Here is a 19,264-nt window from a genome sequence, read left to right as displayed (position 1 = left end):
GAGTCTTAACGCATTTTTTCAAAACGTTGATTGGACGAGACTGTATTCATCCACTACCCTTGACAGCAAATTAATAGTCTTCTATGACGTCATTCAAAGAGGTATATCTACCTATGTGCCTGTCCGTTCACAGTATAACAACAACTTTCCGTACTGGTTTTCAAGTGAATTAAAACGCAAAATGATACTCAAGAAGGAAGCCCATACTACCTTCAAGAAGTGTAACTGCAAAGAGAACTATAGAAAATTTAGAGAACTCAGGAAAGAATGTAAATTTCTCAATAAACAGTGCTACAGGAATTACATAGACAAGGTTGAACGACAAGTACAAGATGACGCTAATGTGTTCTGGAAGTTTGTTAATCATAAAAAAAGAGGTAATGGTGACATCCCGTCCACCATGTACTGGAATAATCTGACGGCAGATTCAGGTATCGACATCAGCAATATGTTCGCATCCTTTTTTAATAGTGTGTACAATCAAGATTCTCACCAGTGCTCACCACCAACTGAAGCAGAACCAGCTCCCACTGTCATTATGGATGAATTCGGGGTTAACATCAATGATGTCCGTATAATGTTGTCAACACTGAACTTGAAGAAAGGTGCTGGTCCGGACGGCTTACCAAATAGTTTTCTTAAATACTGTGCATACAGCCTCAGCGAGCATATTACACACCTATTCAGTCACTCTCTACAAAGCGGAGTCTTTCCTACTATATGGAAATCATCCTACATCTGTCCGATTCACAAGGACGGCCCAAAGTCTGAGGTCGTTAACTATAGGCCAGTTTGTATCCAATCAGCTTTGGCCAAGCTTTTCGAAAAGATAGTTCTTCCACAACTCACGGCATTCTTCACAAACATTATCACCAACAAGCAGCATGGGTTCGTCGGCGGTAGGTCGACTTCCTCTAACCTGTTTATCTACGTTAATTATTTACTAGATGCCCTAAACAATGGTCACTCAGCTCACACCATTTACACCGATTTCAGCAAGGCGTTTGACAGGGTGGATCATACTATTCTGCGAAACAAACTTAGAAGATACGGTATATGCGGTAATGCACTGAATTGGATTCAATCATATCTTACAGGAAGGCATTTCCAAGTCAAAGTAGGTGGATACCTGTCCGCTAAGCATAATGTAACCTCAGGAGTACCTCAGGGGTCACATCTGGGGCCTATTCTCTTTAATATTTTCGTAAACGATATTGGCGACAACTTTCAATCGGAATTTTTGCTATATGCAGACGATCTGAAGATCTTCAGAATGATAACCAGTGAGCAAGATCTTCGGGTTCTTCAGAATGACATAGACAAGCTTTCGTTGTGGTGCCGATTAAACAAATTGGACTTGAATGTAAAAAAATGCGTAACTGTATCCTACTCACGGTCACATATCAGAATACCAGCTAATTATTTTCTAAATGATGAATTGTTAAGTGAAGTGGATCATGTAAAAGACCTGGGTATCATCATAGACAATAAACTGACGTTTAACAAGCATATTGAAAAGATCACTCTCCAGGCATTTAAGGTTCTGGGATTCATTACTAGAACTAGCAAAGATTTCACGAATCCCATCTCACTGCTACGCCTTTATTCATCTATGGTTCGGCCAATTTTAGAATATGGCACTGTAATTTGGTCGCCTTACACCGATGCTGCCTGTAGTCGTATTGAAAAAATACAATCAAAATTATGTAAATGTATTGGCTATCGCTATGGTATTCCTGGTGGTTACAACACAGTGACTGATGTCTATGAATACTATAACATAAACAGCCTGCAAGAACGTCGTCAAGTAGCTGACATGTTATTCTTTTTCAAAGTCATGAACGGCCTTATCGATGCGCCAGACATCATCAGCATTTTCGAACTCGCATCAGTGGGTCCCTCACTGAGACATAACCGTCTCCTGATGACTACGAAAACAACCAAGAGCTACGTTTTCAATGGTCCTCACAACCGTCTGGCCAGGCTTGTCAACTCATTGCATAGTGATGTGGACTTCTATAGTGGATCACTCAGTGCCTTCATCCCGGATATCAAATCACGTCTACTGCAATATCCCTAGTCTCACCTTTTACACTTTCTCCTTCCTATTTTGCTAGTCTTACAACTTTTGTTCAATTTATAGCCTTATTTATACTAGTGTTAAATACTACTTAATCCCTTATACTTAATTACATAACAATTATTACATAATTTCAAATTATATAGTTGTATAAAGCCGTTTGGCGTATGTATACTTAAAATAAAAAAATAAAATATTCCTCCTCTAGAGAAGCCCCCCTATCCGTACATACCCCATTTTCCCGGAAATTCGATTTTTTTACCCCTCCGCCAAAGTAATCGGAATCGTGCCGGGTTGTTACTGCTTGTTCTTGCTAACATGTTAAATATATATATAATATAATATAATATATGTTAAAGATAACAAACTGATAACCAAAATAATAACACTAACAGATATTGGGGTAACAAATACTTTTTGTTATCCATAACACATAGATAAGCTATGCGCTAACAAAATAATTTGTTACCCGTAACATACTGTGAAGAGATTTGCTAACAAATGTGTGTATTCTGTTAGAACAAGGCAGCATGCGATATTTGCCATTGGTTAGAGCGAGATAACCATTGAACATCAAATAGCTATGTGTTACTTTTTTCTCACTCTCTGAACACTCTCGCTCGGCCAGGGTTATTTTTTTAGAGCGCGGCCGAAGTAAACAATAACAAGTGGCTTACACGTTTGCTAACAGCTACCCGTCTTGCTGGGATATTTCTCAATAAATGTCGAGATAGCTATTGAGAAAAATGTTACAACCCCTTGGCAATATTACCAGCAATACAGTTTTCCAGACAACATCTATTGCCTTCCGAGGTGCCATATGATAATAATCGGTATGAATTTAATCGAAATGCGTTAGTTGAATATTTTGTTTTCCAATTTAAATAGGATAGTAAAGTCTATCGTTTTTTATTTAGTTATATTACATTTCGAGTCACTGCTTCGTAATTTCTAAAATGCAACGTGAAGAAAAACAAATGGAAATGACATTAGATGCTATATTAAGTAGACTAAATGACTTAAAAATGTCCATTGGTGGGATGATACAGAAGCTTGAGACTGAATATGAAATAATTAACTGGCCAACTTTTCTTGATAATTTCGCCATAATATCCAGTCATGTAAATAATTATAATATTATAATACGAGTAACATTTTAATAAATTATCTTCAGTTGACAGGGTTATCTAAAATACTCGCGAAAGAGGTTTGCCCACCGCTACGAAATCGGACTGTTCTTCCATTAATGCTATCACAAGATCGTGACGAGTCGTTGATAAATCTTACACAAGGACGTGTTCCTGTATTTTCACATGATATTGTACCTGATTATTTACGTACGAAACCGGACCCCATTACTGAACAAAAGTTAATTCAAGGAGAACAAAAAGCTGCTAATTTAACTGCAGAAGTTGCGATGAAACAGGTTACACAATACAATAAAGTCGTATCTCACGTACTAGATATGGTGTGCAAAGCTCGCGAGGAATGGGAGATTGAATCATCCACCAGAGCAGGTTTGAAACCGACATATACTATCTTTTGAAGTAAAAGTAACGTTGTATTGGTTATTTTTCAGGAATTCAACAAACAAGCAGTATGGCAGATACTCATGCGTTGGTATCTGCTGTTGGAATGGGCAAAGGATTGAAAGCAAATGTTTCATTAAATGTAGCAACAGGTTCTGCCAATATGATGGTACCCCCACTGCGCGCTTCTGCACCTATGACTTCTGTCAGTCCTGGTGGAGTGGGTCAAATAAATAAAGCTCCTTCAGGCATTAAAACAAATATCAAGCCGGCCATGCAAGTCCATCAATTTACGCGATAGTTAATAACGTACTTAAGTATTAAGAGATAAACATACTATGAAGATTGTATACAACCAATATGTTTAGGCCACTACCCTTACCAGCCGAGTCAATTCTGATAACCTAAAGCTGACTATTGTACGAACAGCAACTATGTTTAATGTAAAAAATTTACTAATAATTATATATGTATGGTTGTTGAAATCGAAATCACTACTGTGGTTAGGTAAACTCTGTTTCGGAAAACTATTAAAATATTGGTAACCTATTCTAACACACTCAAAATTATATTTCAAAGCGCTTAAAAATATATTTATTTCCATTTTAATTCATTTTTTGTGAATATTTTTCTGTCCAAATTTTGATCCAAATAAAAACAAAAACATATATTTTAAAATATATATATTTTTTTTGTAAACGGTTCCTGGTATTATTTACTTTTACGGTAAAGTAATATATAAACCTGTTGGAACTTGATTGTCATGGCTTTTTACACCACCCGGGTGGACGATAATGGTAACGAAATAGAACGTCGCCACTCAGCGCGTAGCTTGGCGATTTCCTTAAGTGCTAGCAGCACCAGCACTAACACGTCTCGCGTCAATTTAAGTTCTCGAAGTTGCGAGACAAAGGCTAGCGTAAGGTATTAATTCGTGAAAATTGTTTCCACAAAAAGGAGTAGTATTTAAATATGAATGTGTTTGTTTTTAGATATATAAATCCTGCAGCTTTTATTGAAAAAACACCAGATCAAAGTGAGACTAGTAGTATAAATGATGAGAATAAACTACTACCGCCATCAGAAAATCAGAGCGATATTGTGCCACCTTTGGATTTACAGTCGGAAGATAACTATCCTACTACACGTGATTACACCTTCTCTTACCGCAAACACTGCGAAGCAGCTAAAATTGTTTTAAAACCGGACTTAGCCTATGAAACTTGGTTATCTGCCAAAAGGTATCGATATCTTAGCAATTAACTAAATCTATTTTACCTATTTTTTATTGTCGCTTTGATAGGAAACTTATTTCTGATGAAGCTGCGCGTCGCCGGAAGGCTGAAGAGCAGAAACGCAAGGAACAAGAAGCAAGAAAACGCCTTTCAGAAGAAAAGTTTCAACAGTGGTTGAAAACAAAATCACGCCAAACTCGTTCGCATGAAATAATCAAAACACATGTTGAACTGGAAGAAAAACCATCAAAATCTCAAATTATCGATGAAGAAGCACAAGCTAAACTGGAAGCTTGGGAACGCACAAAACAAATAGAGGAGGAACAACGTCGTAATATTAAGAAAAAAGAAGAGGAACGACGTCGGGTTATGGAAGAACAGCGACGGCAAATGGCCGCGGAGGCATGGAAGAAATGGTTAGCTGAGGTGGACAAGAAGCCTCGACCGGTGCCACTTAATAGAGGGATATTCACGTTACGTGGGACTATATCCGATATTTTCGTTAATCCGAACGAGTGGAAAAGTACAATTCCAATAGAGGAAGATTGACACTTTGTGTTTGAAATATCACTGCTTTTATTTAATTAATTTGTAATTCAATAGTGTTTACATATCAACTTTAATGAAATACTTGGAAGTTGAAATGTTCTACAGCTACCAAATTTTGTGATGTGGTATTATGTGTATATTCATTTATAAATTGCATATCGTACATTTCGTCGGACTGTACGTGAAAAGTATATCTATTATTTCCCCGTGTTTTAATATTCGAACTATTTTTTTTTGTTTTGTCGCTACAGAATCTGGGACCCTCTTAAAGAATTTTGAGTCATATTAAAACCATTTTTTTTTGGATGAAAATATAATGTAATAATTACATATGTATAGCAAAGATTTAAGTAACTAACAGTAAGAACGTATGTAAGAACAACAAAGTCGTTAAGAGGCAATTGTTGATCCTCCTATACCGTAACATTTGATATGCTTTACTTCGATTTTACTTTTATAATTTTACTCGCCTTTCAGATTTATTGTCCATAAAAAATGATTTAGTGAATCTATGCAAACGTTAGTTGGCTAACTTACACTTACCTTATTCGGATATTGTATGTAATAAAATTGGCAAATCAATAATTTCATATACACTTTTATACATAGGGATATAGTTACGTTTGTATTAAAGAGCCATTTCCATTGAAATTTTTGGATACGGATTGTATTAAACAGCCATTTCCATAGAAATTTTTGGATACGGATTGTAATCGATAAGATCGAAGTCCTTAAACGTGAAGTCTTCAATGCATTTTAACTCACGCTTAATAAGTAATTTAGGAAACGCCCGAGGTTTTCGCGTTAACTGTTCTTTTAATGCTTCAATATGATTATTATAGACATGTGCATCGCCCAAAGTGTGGACGAAATCCCCTGGTCGGAGATCAGTAATATGAGCAATCATATAGGTAAGCAAAGCGTACGAGGCAATATTAAATGGTACACCCAATCCCATATCGGCACTGCGTTGGTATAATTGACAAGATAACTCTCCATTGGCAACAAAAAATTGTGCAAGACAATGACAAGGTGGTAGAGCCATTTGAGGGATATCGACAGGATTCCAAGCAGACATTATAATACGTCGATCATTTGGATTATTTCTGATTGTGTCAATTACTTGCTGAAGTTGATCTATACCCTCATCTTTGTAACTGTCTTTGCAGTTTCTGTACTTGGCCCCAAAATGACGCCACTGAAAACCATAAACTGGGCCTAGATCACCTTCCTCCCTATCGGAAAATCCGCATTTGTCTAAGAACTCCCGATTACTGTTTCCATCCCATATGTGAATATTTTTTTCTTGAAGTATTTTAGCGTCTGTTTTACCATGAACAAACCACAGCAATTCTTCAGCGACAGCACGCCAAAATACTCGCTTTGTAGTTAGTAATGGAAAACTATTTCGGAGATCGAACCGCATTTGGGCACCAAAAACTGATCGTGTACCAACACCAGTTCGATCCGATCGATCCACGCCTACAACAATCAGACTGAATTAATGTTTAGAAAAGGAAGTGGACTCAATTTACCTTTAGTAATTATTCTTTGAATAAGGTCCAAATATTGTTGCTCGTCCTGATTTAATTCAGAAGCACACTGATTTAGTTTACTGGAGTCACCGCTCATTTTAATACCTTAGCAATAACTGATATATCAAATTCGATGAATCGTGATCTTTTAACTCTTTAATAACGATCTGCCAAAAAAGTGTAAAATAAACAAGACTGTAGGCGCGATTACAAAAATTTTGGCGCGTACAACCTTCCAGGGTTTCCGAGTCTAAGTACATACTACATATTAAGTAAAATAAATAAATTTTGATTTTACTAAATTGTAGCAAAATTTACAAAATATATTTTGTTATTCATATTTACTATGGACGAGTTTTTTTAAATGGAAAATTTAACATTTTGTGAAATGTTATGTTGGCTTGTATATCGATCTAGAGGCACTGCAAGTTTATTGTTTTGTTCCTATTGTGAATGGGTTATTAAAATAAAGAATATGGCAAGTTGTTGCTTTACTTATTATAACGGGTGATTTTTTTGAGGTTAGGATTTTCATGCATTAGTATTTGACAGATCACGTGGGATTTCAGACATGGTGTCAAAGAGAAAGATGCTCAGTATGCTTTGACATTTCATCATGAATAGACTTACTAACGAGCAACGCTTGCAAATCATTGAATTTTATTACCAAAATCAGTGTTCGGTTCGAAATGTGTTTCGCGCGCGTGTTTTGTTCAGCGATGAGGCTCATTTCTGGTTGAATGGCTACGTAAATAAGCAAAATTGCCGCATTTGGGGTGAAGAGCAACCAGAAGCCGTTCAAGAACTGCCCATGCATCCCGAAAAATGCACTGTTTGGTGTGGTTTGTACGCTGGTGGAATCATTGGACCGTATTTTTTCAAAGATGCTGTTGTACGCAACGTTACGGTGAATGGCGATCGCTATCGTTCGATGCTAACAAACTTTTTGTTGCCAAAAATGGAAGAACTGAACTTGGTTGACATGTGGTTTCAACAAGATGGCGCTACATGCCACACAGCTCGCGATTCTATGGCCATTTTGAGGGAAAACTTCGGACAACAATTCATCTCAAGAAATGGACCCGTAAGTTGGCCACCAAGATCATGCGATTTAACGCCTTTAGACTATTTTTTGTGGGGCTACGTCAAGTCTAAAGTCTACAGAAATAAGCCAGCAACTATTCCAGCTTTGGAAGACAACATTTCCGAAGAAATTCGGGCTATTCCGGCCGAAATGCTCGAAAAAGTTGCCCAAAATTGGACTTTCCGAATGGACCACCTAAGACGCAGCCGCGGTCAACATTTAAATGAAATTATCTTCAAAAAGTAAATGTCATGAACCAATCTAACGTTTCAAATAAAGAACCGATGAGATTTTGCAAATTTTATGCGTTTTTTTTTTAAAAAAAAGTTATCAAGCTCTTAAAAAATCACCCTTTATATGTATGACGTGCTCTCTTCGACAGCCGAAATAAAATGGCGAAATCGTTTGAAATCGCACGACCAACCCAAACACGATCCAACTAACACAACCAATTGCCAAATTTTATCAAAAAATTTTGATGTTCATCCAATCAGTTGGTACAACTCATACAACTGCCCCATATAAGTACGTAACAATCAGTTGTAGAATTAGATGAAATTGGTACAATAATTGGTGCGTGTATGCCTTGCATTAAACATATGAAAATGTAAACAGACGGGACACAGTAGCTCGCTTATTACACGCAGCAACTTTTGTCTCGGCAACTCTTGGTTTATAGGCGAGGGGGCGACGAGGAGAGGAGAATCGCGCCGAGTTTCCAGTGTTCAGCAACTCGCTTTGTGTTCTCATTCGTAGCAGTTCGCTGCGACGTTTTTCGGCATTCGTGTTCTTTCTTTCGTAGTACATAGTTGCATTTGCGTATATTTTTTTTTTAATTAATATTTGGAATATATTTAAAAAATTTAATTTCATCTTTTGGCAAGTAATTTGCAAATATGTATACAGATATACATAATATAATATAAATATTTTAGAAAATGGAGTATGACAAAAAAATCGAATTAATACAAATTGATTCAGACGATAGTGAAAAGGGTGATATATGTATGTGAAAGTCTGTCATATAATCTTTGTTTTAATTTTGAATTATAAATAAAATGTATTTCTTAATTGTCAGAACTGATTAATATATGTGATAGAGTGGCCAAATACCTATAAGGAAAAAGAAACGGCAATGGGTTAAAGTAAAGAGTAGACAATGGGTTAAAGTAAAGTGGAAGAGAATGAGAAAAAAACTCAAACAGAGTTGCGCAACACAAGTTGCTCGTGTGAAGGTAATGGGCGACAGCAAAAGAGAATCGCCCGAGAATTAGCAACTTTTGTCGCCTCGTGTAATAATAGACTAGAAGAATGACTCTTCTACCATAGATAATAGAGATGGCAAATATTTGAGTACCTGTGACTTTGTCACTGCTACTTAAAAATCACTGCTCACAGCTGTGACAAGTTTCCTAAAATAGCAGTGACAGGAATTATCGAACAAAGTAGCAGTTACACTATCATATGAAAAATTGCGACTGTGACAAAATAGTAGTCACAGCATCATATGAAAAATTGCGACTGTGACAAAGTAGCAGTTACAGTATCATAAGAAAAATTGCGACTGTGACAAAATAGCAGTCTCAATATCATATGAAAAATTGCGACTGTGACAAAGTAGCAGTTACAGTATCATAAGAAAAATTGCGACTGTGACAAAATAGCATTCACTGTGGAATATAAAAAATTGCGACTGTGATGAATTCATATTCATTAAAGCTATGAATTTTTTCAGTTTTAGATAAGTATAAATTGGTTAACATATAAAAATTGAATTTATCTTTAAACGGGTAATATTCATGTACAAATTAAATTGATTACAGACACCTCAATGCTGTAGTAAAGCCAATTATAAAACTTTTAATCTTAAAATTGCATCAATTTATATAGTAATTTAAAAAAACTTATAAAAAGTATTTTATAAGTAACGAAATATTTTTAAAAGTGTGTTTTCGTTTACTTTACATAGCTTCTATTGAGTATCCTTATATTGAAAAAAAACCTTCAGAAAATATATTTAGTGCGACTTTAAATATGTGCGTCTTAAAAAATAACGAATCATTTACATTAATTTTTGTACGAAACTGTTACAAATCAGTTTGCTTATACTTAATAAAAATTAAAGATGTCTGTGTCAAAAAGAACCAAAATGAGTTATGTGTGGCAATTATTTAAAGATGGATGCTGTTTTCGCAAAATGTGATATTTTCGCCTTCTTTTTCATTTAATGTAAATATTTTTAACACTACTTAATTTTATCTTTTATGTATATACTTTGTATTTGGTGATTTTCTAAAAATGAATTTACTATGTTAATTTCTGTTTATTCTAATAAATATGTACATCGTACTTAAATGAAAAAAGGAAACAATTTTGTTCTACTTTATTGGGCTATGTCTGTTACAATTTTTATTCTAGTCACAGTCACAGTTTAAAATCACTGCTACTACAAAGTCACAGTCACAAGTAGCAGTGTTCCTTAAAAGTCACAACATCGCCCATCACTAATAGATAACTTGATACGAGACTCTTTGGTTCGAGAGAGAGCTGTCAAAACTCGCATTTTTTAGAACATTTGCCAATAATGCCACTGCTGAAAAGTATTAGATTGGGTACATAATAAATTATACAAAAATTATCCCTGATGTAGGTTATAAAGTGCTGGACATCACCCTGTGTAAGAAATTCATGCCGGATCACAGGTTCTTGAAATTTGGGCAAATGGTAGAGGAATATTTGAGAAATTTATGTGAAAACTTCTCCTCAATACCAGAGCCAGTAATGCTGCACAGGGCTTTGACTAAGGGGAAGACTTACACATTACTATTCATTAAAAGATGTGACGCAACTTATAGATACGACCAGTGAGGAGGAGAGAACTACGGCACTTCTGCGTGCGTATTTCCCGGAGACAATTAAGGAAGACCAGTGTCGTTGAACATAAGCTTTGTATCTCGCCTAGATTGGGTAGCCCCAAGACAACTGTTTACTGCGGACTCAGTCAGGTGGGCTACGACTTCAAAACTCAAGTCTGCGGGGGTGAATGGCATCTTTCCAGCGCTTCAACAACAGGGAGAAGAGGTTCTACTGTCCTACCTTGTTCAGCTGATGAGAGATAGCCTGGCACTGGCGTATATCCCTGAACCATGGAGGACAGCGAAGGTGATCTTTGCACCGAAGGTAGGAAGGAAGGACTACTCACTGGTTAAATCCACGAAATAAGGTCGAATGAGCTGATGGATCACCCTATACATGCAAACATATTGTAGAATCTGATAGTTGTCGAAATCAAAATTGAAGGCGATAAAAAAATGTAGGTGTCACGAATTCTGATATTCAGCGATGTTATATGTTTCGGTTTTAAAATCGAATTTGTTTGTTCCAGAAACCCAACATTTTTTACTATGTGACTTTAATATGAAAAAGCATATTTTGAAAACTGAATTCACACTTTGAAATGTAATTTGAGAACGAAAACTTTATAACATGTGAAATTGATAATTTATTACAGTCTGCCAGGAACTTCAAATGGATTTGAATGGTCTCTTAAATGCCTTCTTCTAATATTTTAAATGGGAAATATAAATTTTTGGAAATTGAAATATTTATTATGAATTAAAAACAAATGTCGTTTTTTGCAAACAGCTGTTTTGATGTGGAAGAGAAAACATCGAGATAGTTGAAATTATTAGGCTTGTAAAAACGAAATCACGGTTTGCAATTTTGCCATCTTAGCAAATCTGTTTTGAATTCCCCAAAACCTCTGATAAGTTTATTATTATTGTTAAATCCAAGAATCCTCACTTTGCTTGGTAATTCATATTTTAACAACGAAGTGAAGAGAGCAATGGGTATCTAAGAATGAACGCTTTTCTTTCAATACTTCTCTTTAATTTAAATGGTATCGGCTACCGGGGAAGCGTAAAAAGTTGACAATTGCTCAATATTTTGCTTCACTTTACGGTGCGTTGCCTCAATGTGAACGAATTGATACAAAAGTGTACATTGAACTTTTCCGTTAAAGCAAATATCCAAGGTAGAGCGTGAATCAGTAGGCATAAAATGCCTACTTCATAATGTCAGCCTTTTCAATATCAAATTTTATTGAATAAAATTGGAGCATGAGTCATCAACCCTGGAAGACAGATGTACATATGTACATATATGTTTCTTTTTCTTTACTGGCGTAGACACCGCTTACGCATGTATAGCTGAGTTAATAACAGCACGCCAGCCGTTTCTTCTTTTCGTAACATGGCGCCAATTAGAAATTCCAAGCGAAGCAAGGTCTTCCACGTCCTCTGTTTCTCCCGGTGGGTACTGCGTTGAGCAGAGCTGCAGTGTTTTCGTCCATACGTACGACATGACCTAACCAGTGCAGCTGATGTCTCTTCGATGAACTATGTCAATGTCGTCGTATATCTCTTACAGCTCATGCAACTCATACATAGATCTTTCGCAGAACTTCTCTCGAAAACTCGTAACGTCGACTCATCAGAGGTTGTCATCGTCCATGCCTCTGTACCATATAGCAGGACGGGAATAATGAGTGACTTATAGACTGTGGGTTTTGTTCGTCGAGAGACTTCTCTAACAGTGACGTGGGAGCCTAGTAGCAGAACTAACGGCGCAGGTGTTGAAGCCCATGATATCGATATCATAGGCATACGCCAGCAGTTGTACATTCTTATAAAATATTGTAGCTGCTCGATTAAGTTCTGCAGCTCGAATTATTTTCTCCAGCAGCAAATTGAAGAAGTCGCAGGTCCTTCCCGATCCTGACGGAGCTTTTGGTATTGCTCAAAGTTAGTTTACACATCCGTATTAGTATTGCGGGGATATTAAATTCAGAAAGCGCGGCATAGAGGCAGCTCTTTTTCGTGCTGTCAAAAGCAACTTTGAAATCGTCCAAAAGGTGGTTTCTGTCGATTTTCTTTTCCCGGATATTTTCCAAGATATGGCGAATGGTGAATATCTGGTCGGTTGTTGATTTTCCAGGTCTAAAGTCACACTGATAGGTTCAATTAGTTTGCTGACCGTGGGCTTTAATCTTTCACAGAAAACAAATAAATTCCACACAAATAAATTCCAATCGTCAGATATGCTTTCGTCATGCTTTCACTGCCATTCAGCAGGCTGGAGAAGTGTTCCATCCACAATTTTAGTATGCTCTAGGCATCGGTTACTAGATCATCCCTGAGGGTTCTGCAAGAGTATGCTCCGGTCTTGAAACCTTTTGTTAGTCGCTGTATTTTCCAAAGTAAACATGACTTTTTAAATTTAGCGTCCCTTGGTGCCATCTATATGTCGACTGGTGCGTTATAGCGGCCATACACAGGCACACATGTGCGTTCGATCGGTATGTGTAAACATGCGGTTTACTCGTGTATGGGCTTGTTCGCGTACCGATCCATGTTCGCGAAAATGTTTGATTTTTTACGATCGGTGCGCGAGCATGTTTATCGTGTATGGCGTTGTGAGCGCACAAAATCTCATTTCTCTCGTGTCGCCGAGCAGTGAAGATCGCGGACAATTGCAAGTGTTAAGGGGAGAGACTGCTTTAGAGGCATCAAAAAATCGATTTTTTTTAGGATTTTTTTGGGAGGGAAAGAAATAATTGATTCAAGCGAAATTTCTAGGCTTTATAGTCATATATTCGAACATCTTTCACAAATTTTTTGAAAACGAAATCTTTGATATTCTGCCTTTAGGAAGCAATTACCCGATGCATCTCGCATATACATTTATCAGGAACAAAAAATTCAAAGAGATTCATGTTTTTTAATAACTTATCTTCTAGTTAAACTAAGAAAATTCCAAAAAAAAATTTACTTTATTTTGTTTAAAAATATGTTCAAACTTGACTTTTCCTAGTTTTTTTTTAGTTTAAATAGAAGATAATTTTATTCCAAAGATAATAAACTTTTCCAAATTACAACTTTGCCCGCCAATTAAAATAATCGTAAAAATAAAAAACCGAGAAATCGCGCTTTTCGCTTTTTTCCCAAGCGCTCATGTATGTATCTGTTTGACGCTCGGACACTATTTCCCTTCTAGCTTCGACAATATTTAGAGTTCCAATCTATAACTTTGTTTGTTAGATAATTTTTAAAGAGATTTAAGCGATTGTTTGAAGCTTCTAAAGCAGGCTCTCCCCTTAATAAAGATTTCGTATCTGAATTTATTGATCTTATAAAAAATTAATTAGAAATTTATCAAACGAAAAGTGATAAATATAAAAATAATATTGAGAAAAATAAAAGTTGGAATAACTTATTAACGAAATACAAAGAAATAGATAAAAGTGCTACATTAGAAATAAATTCGAAGAAATGTTCCGCTTGCCTGTCGCACATGTTAACTGTGTGAAGAACGAACGCAAAATGGATTTGTGTGTCGTGTATGGGCAAACGAATTCACACAGATCGAACGCACATGTGTGCCCGTCTATGTCCTCTTTTAGAATCTGCTGTCTTTATCGATTGTTCCGTGAAAATGACATTTAATCGATTGGAAGTGAAGTTATTGCGTTTTAAGTGTCAGTATGTTTGTGTTATCGGTGCGAAAATGAGCTTCGAACAAAGAGCCAACATTAAATTTTGTTTTAAAATTGGTAAAACTTTTACCGAAACGTTTCAATTGATGAAACAAGTTTTTGACGATGATTGCCTTTCCCGTAGCAGAGCGCACGAGTAGTTTCAACGTTTTCAAAGTGGTCGTGAGGACATAAATGACGATCAACATGTGGGCCAATCAAAATCCGTGATCACCGGAATTTCTGTCGAAACTGTGCGTGAATTCATCAAAAATCAGCTGAAATCATCATTGAAATTCATGGAAATGGAATTGAACATCTCCAAAACATCGATTTATCGCATTTTTACCGAACATTTGGGCTTACGAAAGGTGTGTGCACGGTTTGTTCCGCACAAATTTGTCTCATCGATCGACGCTTGTGACCGATTATTTGACTTAAATTAACATTTTAACCATTAACCACTCCTCGTATTCACCCGATGACTTTTTCCTTTTCGGAAAAATGCATTTGCCCATGAAAGGAAAAAGTTATGCAGACGTAGAGGCCATTCAAAAGGCTTGCACCGGCATACTGGGGCCATACCGGGCAACAAGCAAAACACTCGTTCGACATGCTTTTGCAGTGCAAAAGCTGTATTGAAGCAGAACGAGACTATTTTGAATAAAATAAATTGATTTTGCCGAAAAAAATATTTGTTCTGTTTTTTAAGTCCTGTTTTCTTTGAAATGCACCTTTTATTTGTTTGTTTTTATGTTTTTTTATGTGAAACAACGATTTTTTAGTAAACAAAAATTTCTATGATTGCAACATTTTATTAAATTCTTAACACTTTCAAAATACACTTAGAAACCCGAATTTTCCCTCTGATGCTCATTTCAGGAAATTCTATTTACAAAAGGTTCTAATTTGCGAGTTTTGAATGTAACTTAACTTTAAGTAAATGAGTAAGTAGTTACATTGTAATTGCCGTTTGTGGACGCTAATATTTGTTCATGATGAATCATTTATGATGATCGGCGTTTTTGTAGTAGCGCTCACCGTTCTTTTTTTCACTTAAATTTGTTATTCAATTAAAATGTTTTTAATTCAACTGGGAATGGTAAATTTTACATAATTAGTTGCAATAAGCCTTTATTCGGTACCATGTATCGATTTTGTTTCTTTCCTTGGTATGGTGATATTAATCAATTACTCATTTGAATAAACATATAATGCATACATATATATATCTGTATTACGGGAGAGTCGAGGTAATGCTTTCCAAATTTCATTTAGAAAATATAACCCCCAACGAATCTGAACGAGCTTCGGCAACGGGTACTGCGGGAATGATGTGGTATTGCAAATGAATTTATACAGAATTTGTTGGAAAGTATGCCAATATTGTTCAAAGTATTATGTGTAATAAAATTCGCGAAGCTAAGCAAGATTGTACAATTAACTTCTATGTATTCTGCCATTATTGATGCTGTATGTCTTCAACTGATGAAAGATATGATCAGATGAAACAAGTTACAAAAAACTTTTGGATTTTTATTTAATAATAATTAACTGAAAAATTTTACTGCAGCCACTTTTGAACATTGTAAAAAATGGTGAATATTATTAAATCACGGTGGATTGACGGTTATACAGGGTAGGCCATTTAAAGTTGACCCATTTGTTTCTAAAAAAAAAGAACAAAAGAAAACAATGTTTTTTGTTCATTTCAAAAATAATTTATTTTGGTCCAAGGGGATTTGTTTCAGCTAATATTTAAAAATTAGATCGCGTAAATGGGCACCTTTAGCTTTGACAGCTAAATGCACTCTTTTTTCGACATTTTCCATGACTTTGGCCAATGTTTCGGATGATATGGCGGCTGTTTCACGTCGAATGTTGGCTTTCAGTTGAGCTAAGGTCTTTGGCTTATTAGCGTATACCTTGGATTTCAAAATTCCCACAAATAAAAGTCTGGTGGCGTCAAATCTGGTGATCTCGGTGGCCAGTCAACATCACCATTTTTCGATATCAATCGCCCGGGGAAAAATTAAGGCGTCGCGGATAATCAGCTGGGTTTAGTTTTTGTGCCATTTGAATTTTATATGGAAACATCTTCAAATCTTTATGAATTATGCGTCGGAGAGTGGTGCGAGAGATGTCTAATTCCTGAGAGCGGCGATAACTCGATGTCGATGGAGTCTCCTCAATACTGGCTCGTACAGCTTCGATATTTTCATCAGAACGTCTTGTGCGTTGTCTGGATGCATGACTGGCATTACTGAGATTACCGTAACACAATTGAAAAGTTATTTTGAATATAAAGCTGAACAATTTCAGCGCGTTCTTTTGGAGTGTACTGTTCCATGGTATAAATTGTCTTCGAATGACGCTTCTAACGCGGTATGACATTAGCCGATTTGTCAGCGCTGTTAAAAGTTACAGCGTTGCCAGATGGGTCAACTTTAAATGGCCTACCCTGTGGATCCAACAGATTTATTCAAAGAAGTACAAGCTATTGGCAGAAAAACTGTTTATACTTGTAATAGTATATCACTGCTCGTTTTATTTTAAATTTGTTTAAACATATTATAACACATCGCCACAAATTTATTTACAACAATACGGGGGTTGGTAACACTTCCTTTGCCCGTAACTAGTGGAGAGCGCAGTTTCTCTACTTGAAACTTATCAAAACCTACTTGCGATTTAACTACAAAGTGTCTAAAAGACTGAAAGACTTGGCATCATTATAACTTGATAATACTCGTAAAGTAACACAGACTCTTAAAAATATAGCACTTGTGCCTGGTCTTTTAAATTAAGGCACAAAAATAGTTAAATAATTAACATTTTTCATTATACTATTCATTATAGTAATTTTTTTACTATTTATGGTCCCCATTACCCTATGGTTTTCAATCCAGCTTAATTTTGGTTGAAGTTTTGAAACAATACTTTGATTATTTAGGAAAAATATTAACCGAAAACGGAAAATGGATAAAAAAAAATATTATTATACTATTTTAACCAGTTGTTTTGTAAAAATACATACAAAGGATGGAGAATGGAGTCACACAAGTGAGGAAAGTTCTCTGAGTGCCATTCATTTGGGAGTGGCCAAAAACGATTCTTTAACATAATTCTCGAGCAGCTCACGACTTCCGGTCTTAGACCAAATATCCTTTGGCTAACAAAATAACAGCCGTTTGAAGGCGGGCTAAACCCCTACCCAGAGTTGTGCGCTGGGTGTGGGACCCGCCATGAAAAAACGCTTCCAATGAAAACGAAACAACAGAATAGGACGGAGTTAAGTGCATGCACCTAGAATCTCCAGTCCCTGAAATGGGAAGGTGGCCCTGACGAGATGGTTGATGTCCTCTTAAAAATAAAAGCCGACATCACCGCCGACCACGAAGTGCAATGGACGGGACAAGGACTGACCGCAAATTCGGTGTGGAATTCGTGGTGGGAGAGATACTCTGTCGCCAAGTTCTGGCTCTCTCCCCGGTGGATGAACGTCTAGCCACAATAAGCATCAAAGCGAAGTTCCTCAACATATCGATGATTTGCGTCCATGCCCCAACGGAAGAGAAGAACGAAGAATGATGTGACCAAAGATGCCTTCTATAAGCGTTTGAAGTGTTCCTATGAGAGCTACCCCCATCACCAAAAATGGTGTTCATAATATAATATTTAAAACCTTCTTAACAATTTTTTAAAATGCATAAAATGCATTCTCAACAGAAACGACTAATTTAGAAAAAAATACGTTTTTTTAACGAAAATAACTTATAAATCTACTACTATCTTATTTAAAAGCCATTTAATTGTCGTCAAAACAATGGATTACTTGAGATTAGGGAGTTCAAATGGATCTGACTGACATTTCCTTAGGCACAGCACATCAGTTTTGACCCGAACATTTTGTCATCGTAATATAATGCCACGAAAGTGTTCTAATGACCCCGAAAGTAAGGTGTGTGGAGAATTAACTTTTACATTTCAGCGTCGTAACGCCATTAATTAAATAGTGCTATTTAGACTATTTCCTGTGAGGAATCAAAATAAATCCTGGGTTCCACAAAAATATTGTATAATCTGTGTGAGAATACAGAATATGCCATTTGCTATCGAAATATCTTGGATCGAACCAAAGGATCATGTAAGTTATTTTTTGTTTGACTCAAACAAACACACTACTTATACACAATACTTATGCTGGGATTTCTTCTGGATTTCTGGTCGTCGAGAAGCGCTATAAAGGGAAATGGTGCCCATGAATGTAAGTAAATTTTTGTTGGAGACTTAAAAAAGACCTTCCAGAAGCCAAATAGTATTCACGGAAATCAATCAAAAAATCAATTTTTTTCTGTATAAAGGAATAATATCTCTAAATGTAGCTAATGTTTCTACTTTTTAAGAAAATATTTGTTTTGATGTCACAAGTTTTTGTGAGAAAATAAGTTAAAATTTTGCCAACAGTGTAATTTAATTTCATCAGGTATTAACCCTGACTTCTAGAGGATCAATTCCAAACTGAGATAGCTTAATAACTTGTAACAAAATACGCGCTATACGAGTGGGACGCCAATTTTCAAGAGCATCAGAGGTATATTATGTACATATATTACTTCTGTTTGTAGGATTCGGAACGAACCGTTTTAAATTCATAGTTATCGTAATCGTTGTCACGGCTTTTATAGGTTTTGGAGTAAAAAAGATAAGTTCGTAA

At 36.1% G+C, this 19,264-nt stretch overlaps 3 protein-coding genes across 3 annotated transcripts; 2 read left to right on the top strand and 1 right to left on the bottom strand.

The window, feature by feature from the left end:
- The first annotated feature begins 2,915 nt into the window (after nt 1-2,915).
- On the top strand, nt 2,916-4,287 carry LOC105228295 (mediator of RNA polymerase II transcription subunit 8). Its single transcript, XM_011208073.4, has 3 exons — nt 2,916-3,201; nt 3,255-3,597; nt 3,660-4,287. The coding sequence occupies exons 1-3, from the start codon at nt 3,037-3,039 to the stop codon at nt 3,908-3,910; spliced, it is 759 nt and encodes a 252-aa protein (XP_011206375.2). The 5' UTR covers nt 2,916-3,036; the 3' UTR covers nt 3,911-4,287.
- Nucleotides 4,288-4,357: 70 nt separating this feature from the next.
- On the top strand, nt 4,358-5,407 carry LOC125775257 (coiled-coil domain-containing protein 34-like). Its single transcript, XM_049454507.1, has 3 exons — nt 4,358-4,533; nt 4,602-4,850; nt 4,913-5,407. The coding sequence occupies exons 1-3, from the start codon at nt 4,373-4,375 to the stop codon at nt 5,391-5,393; spliced, it is 891 nt and encodes a 296-aa protein (XP_049310464.1). The 5' UTR covers nt 4,358-4,372; the 3' UTR covers nt 5,394-5,407.
- A 422-nt stretch (nt 5,408-5,829) lies between these two features.
- LOC105228294 (thymidylate synthase) lies at nt 5,830-7,151 on the bottom strand. Its single transcript, XM_011208072.4, has 2 exons — nt 6,929-7,151; nt 5,830-6,875 (listed from the first exon to the last, which is right to left on the bottom strand). The coding sequence occupies exons 1-2, from the start codon at nt 7,023-7,025 to the stop codon at nt 6,064-6,066; spliced, it is 909 nt and encodes a 302-aa protein (XP_011206374.1). The 5' UTR covers nt 7,026-7,151; the 3' UTR covers nt 5,830-6,063.
- Nucleotides 7,152-19,264: the final 12,113 nt, after the last annotated feature.

The sequence above is a fragment of the Bactrocera dorsalis genome, chromosome 4 (assembly GCF_023373825.1).
Source record: "Bactrocera dorsalis isolate Fly_Bdor chromosome 4, ASM2337382v1, whole genome shotgun sequence".
Taxonomy (NCBI): domain Eukaryota; kingdom Metazoa; phylum Arthropoda; class Insecta; order Diptera; family Tephritidae; genus Bactrocera; species Bactrocera dorsalis.
This window is presented reverse-complemented; position numbering and strand designations above follow the sequence as displayed.

Coding starts and splice junctions, on each gene's coding strand:
- LOC125775257 (XM_049454507.1), top strand. CDS start 4,373: ATGGCTTTTTACACCACCCGGGTGGACGATAATGGTAACGAAATAGAA. Junction 4,534..4,601: donor GAGACAAAGGCTAGCGTAAG/GTATTAATTCGT, acceptor GTTTGTTTTTAG/ATATATAAATCCTGCAGCTT. Junction 4,851..4,912: donor ACTTGGTTATCTGCCAAAAG/GTATCGATATCT, acceptor TCGCTTTGATAG/GAAACTTATTTCTGATGAAG.
- LOC105228295 (XM_011208073.4), top strand. CDS start 3,037: ATGCAACGTGAAGAAAAACAAATGGAAATGACATTAGATGCTATATTA. Junction 3,202..3,254: donor TCGCCATAATATCCAGTCAT/GTAAATAATTAT, acceptor AATTATCTTCAG/TTGACAGGGTTATCTAAAAT. Junction 3,598..3,659: donor TGAATCATCCACCAGAGCAG/GTTTGAAACCGA, acceptor GTTATTTTTCAG/GAATTCAACAAACAAGCAGT.
- LOC105228294 (XM_011208072.4), bottom strand. CDS start 7,025: ATGAGCGGTGACTCCAGTAAACTAAATCAGTGTGCTTCTGAATTAAAT. Junction 6,876..6,928: donor TCAAAGAATAATTACTAAAG/GTAAATTGAGTC, acceptor TGATTGTTGTAG/GCGTGGATCGATCGGATCGA.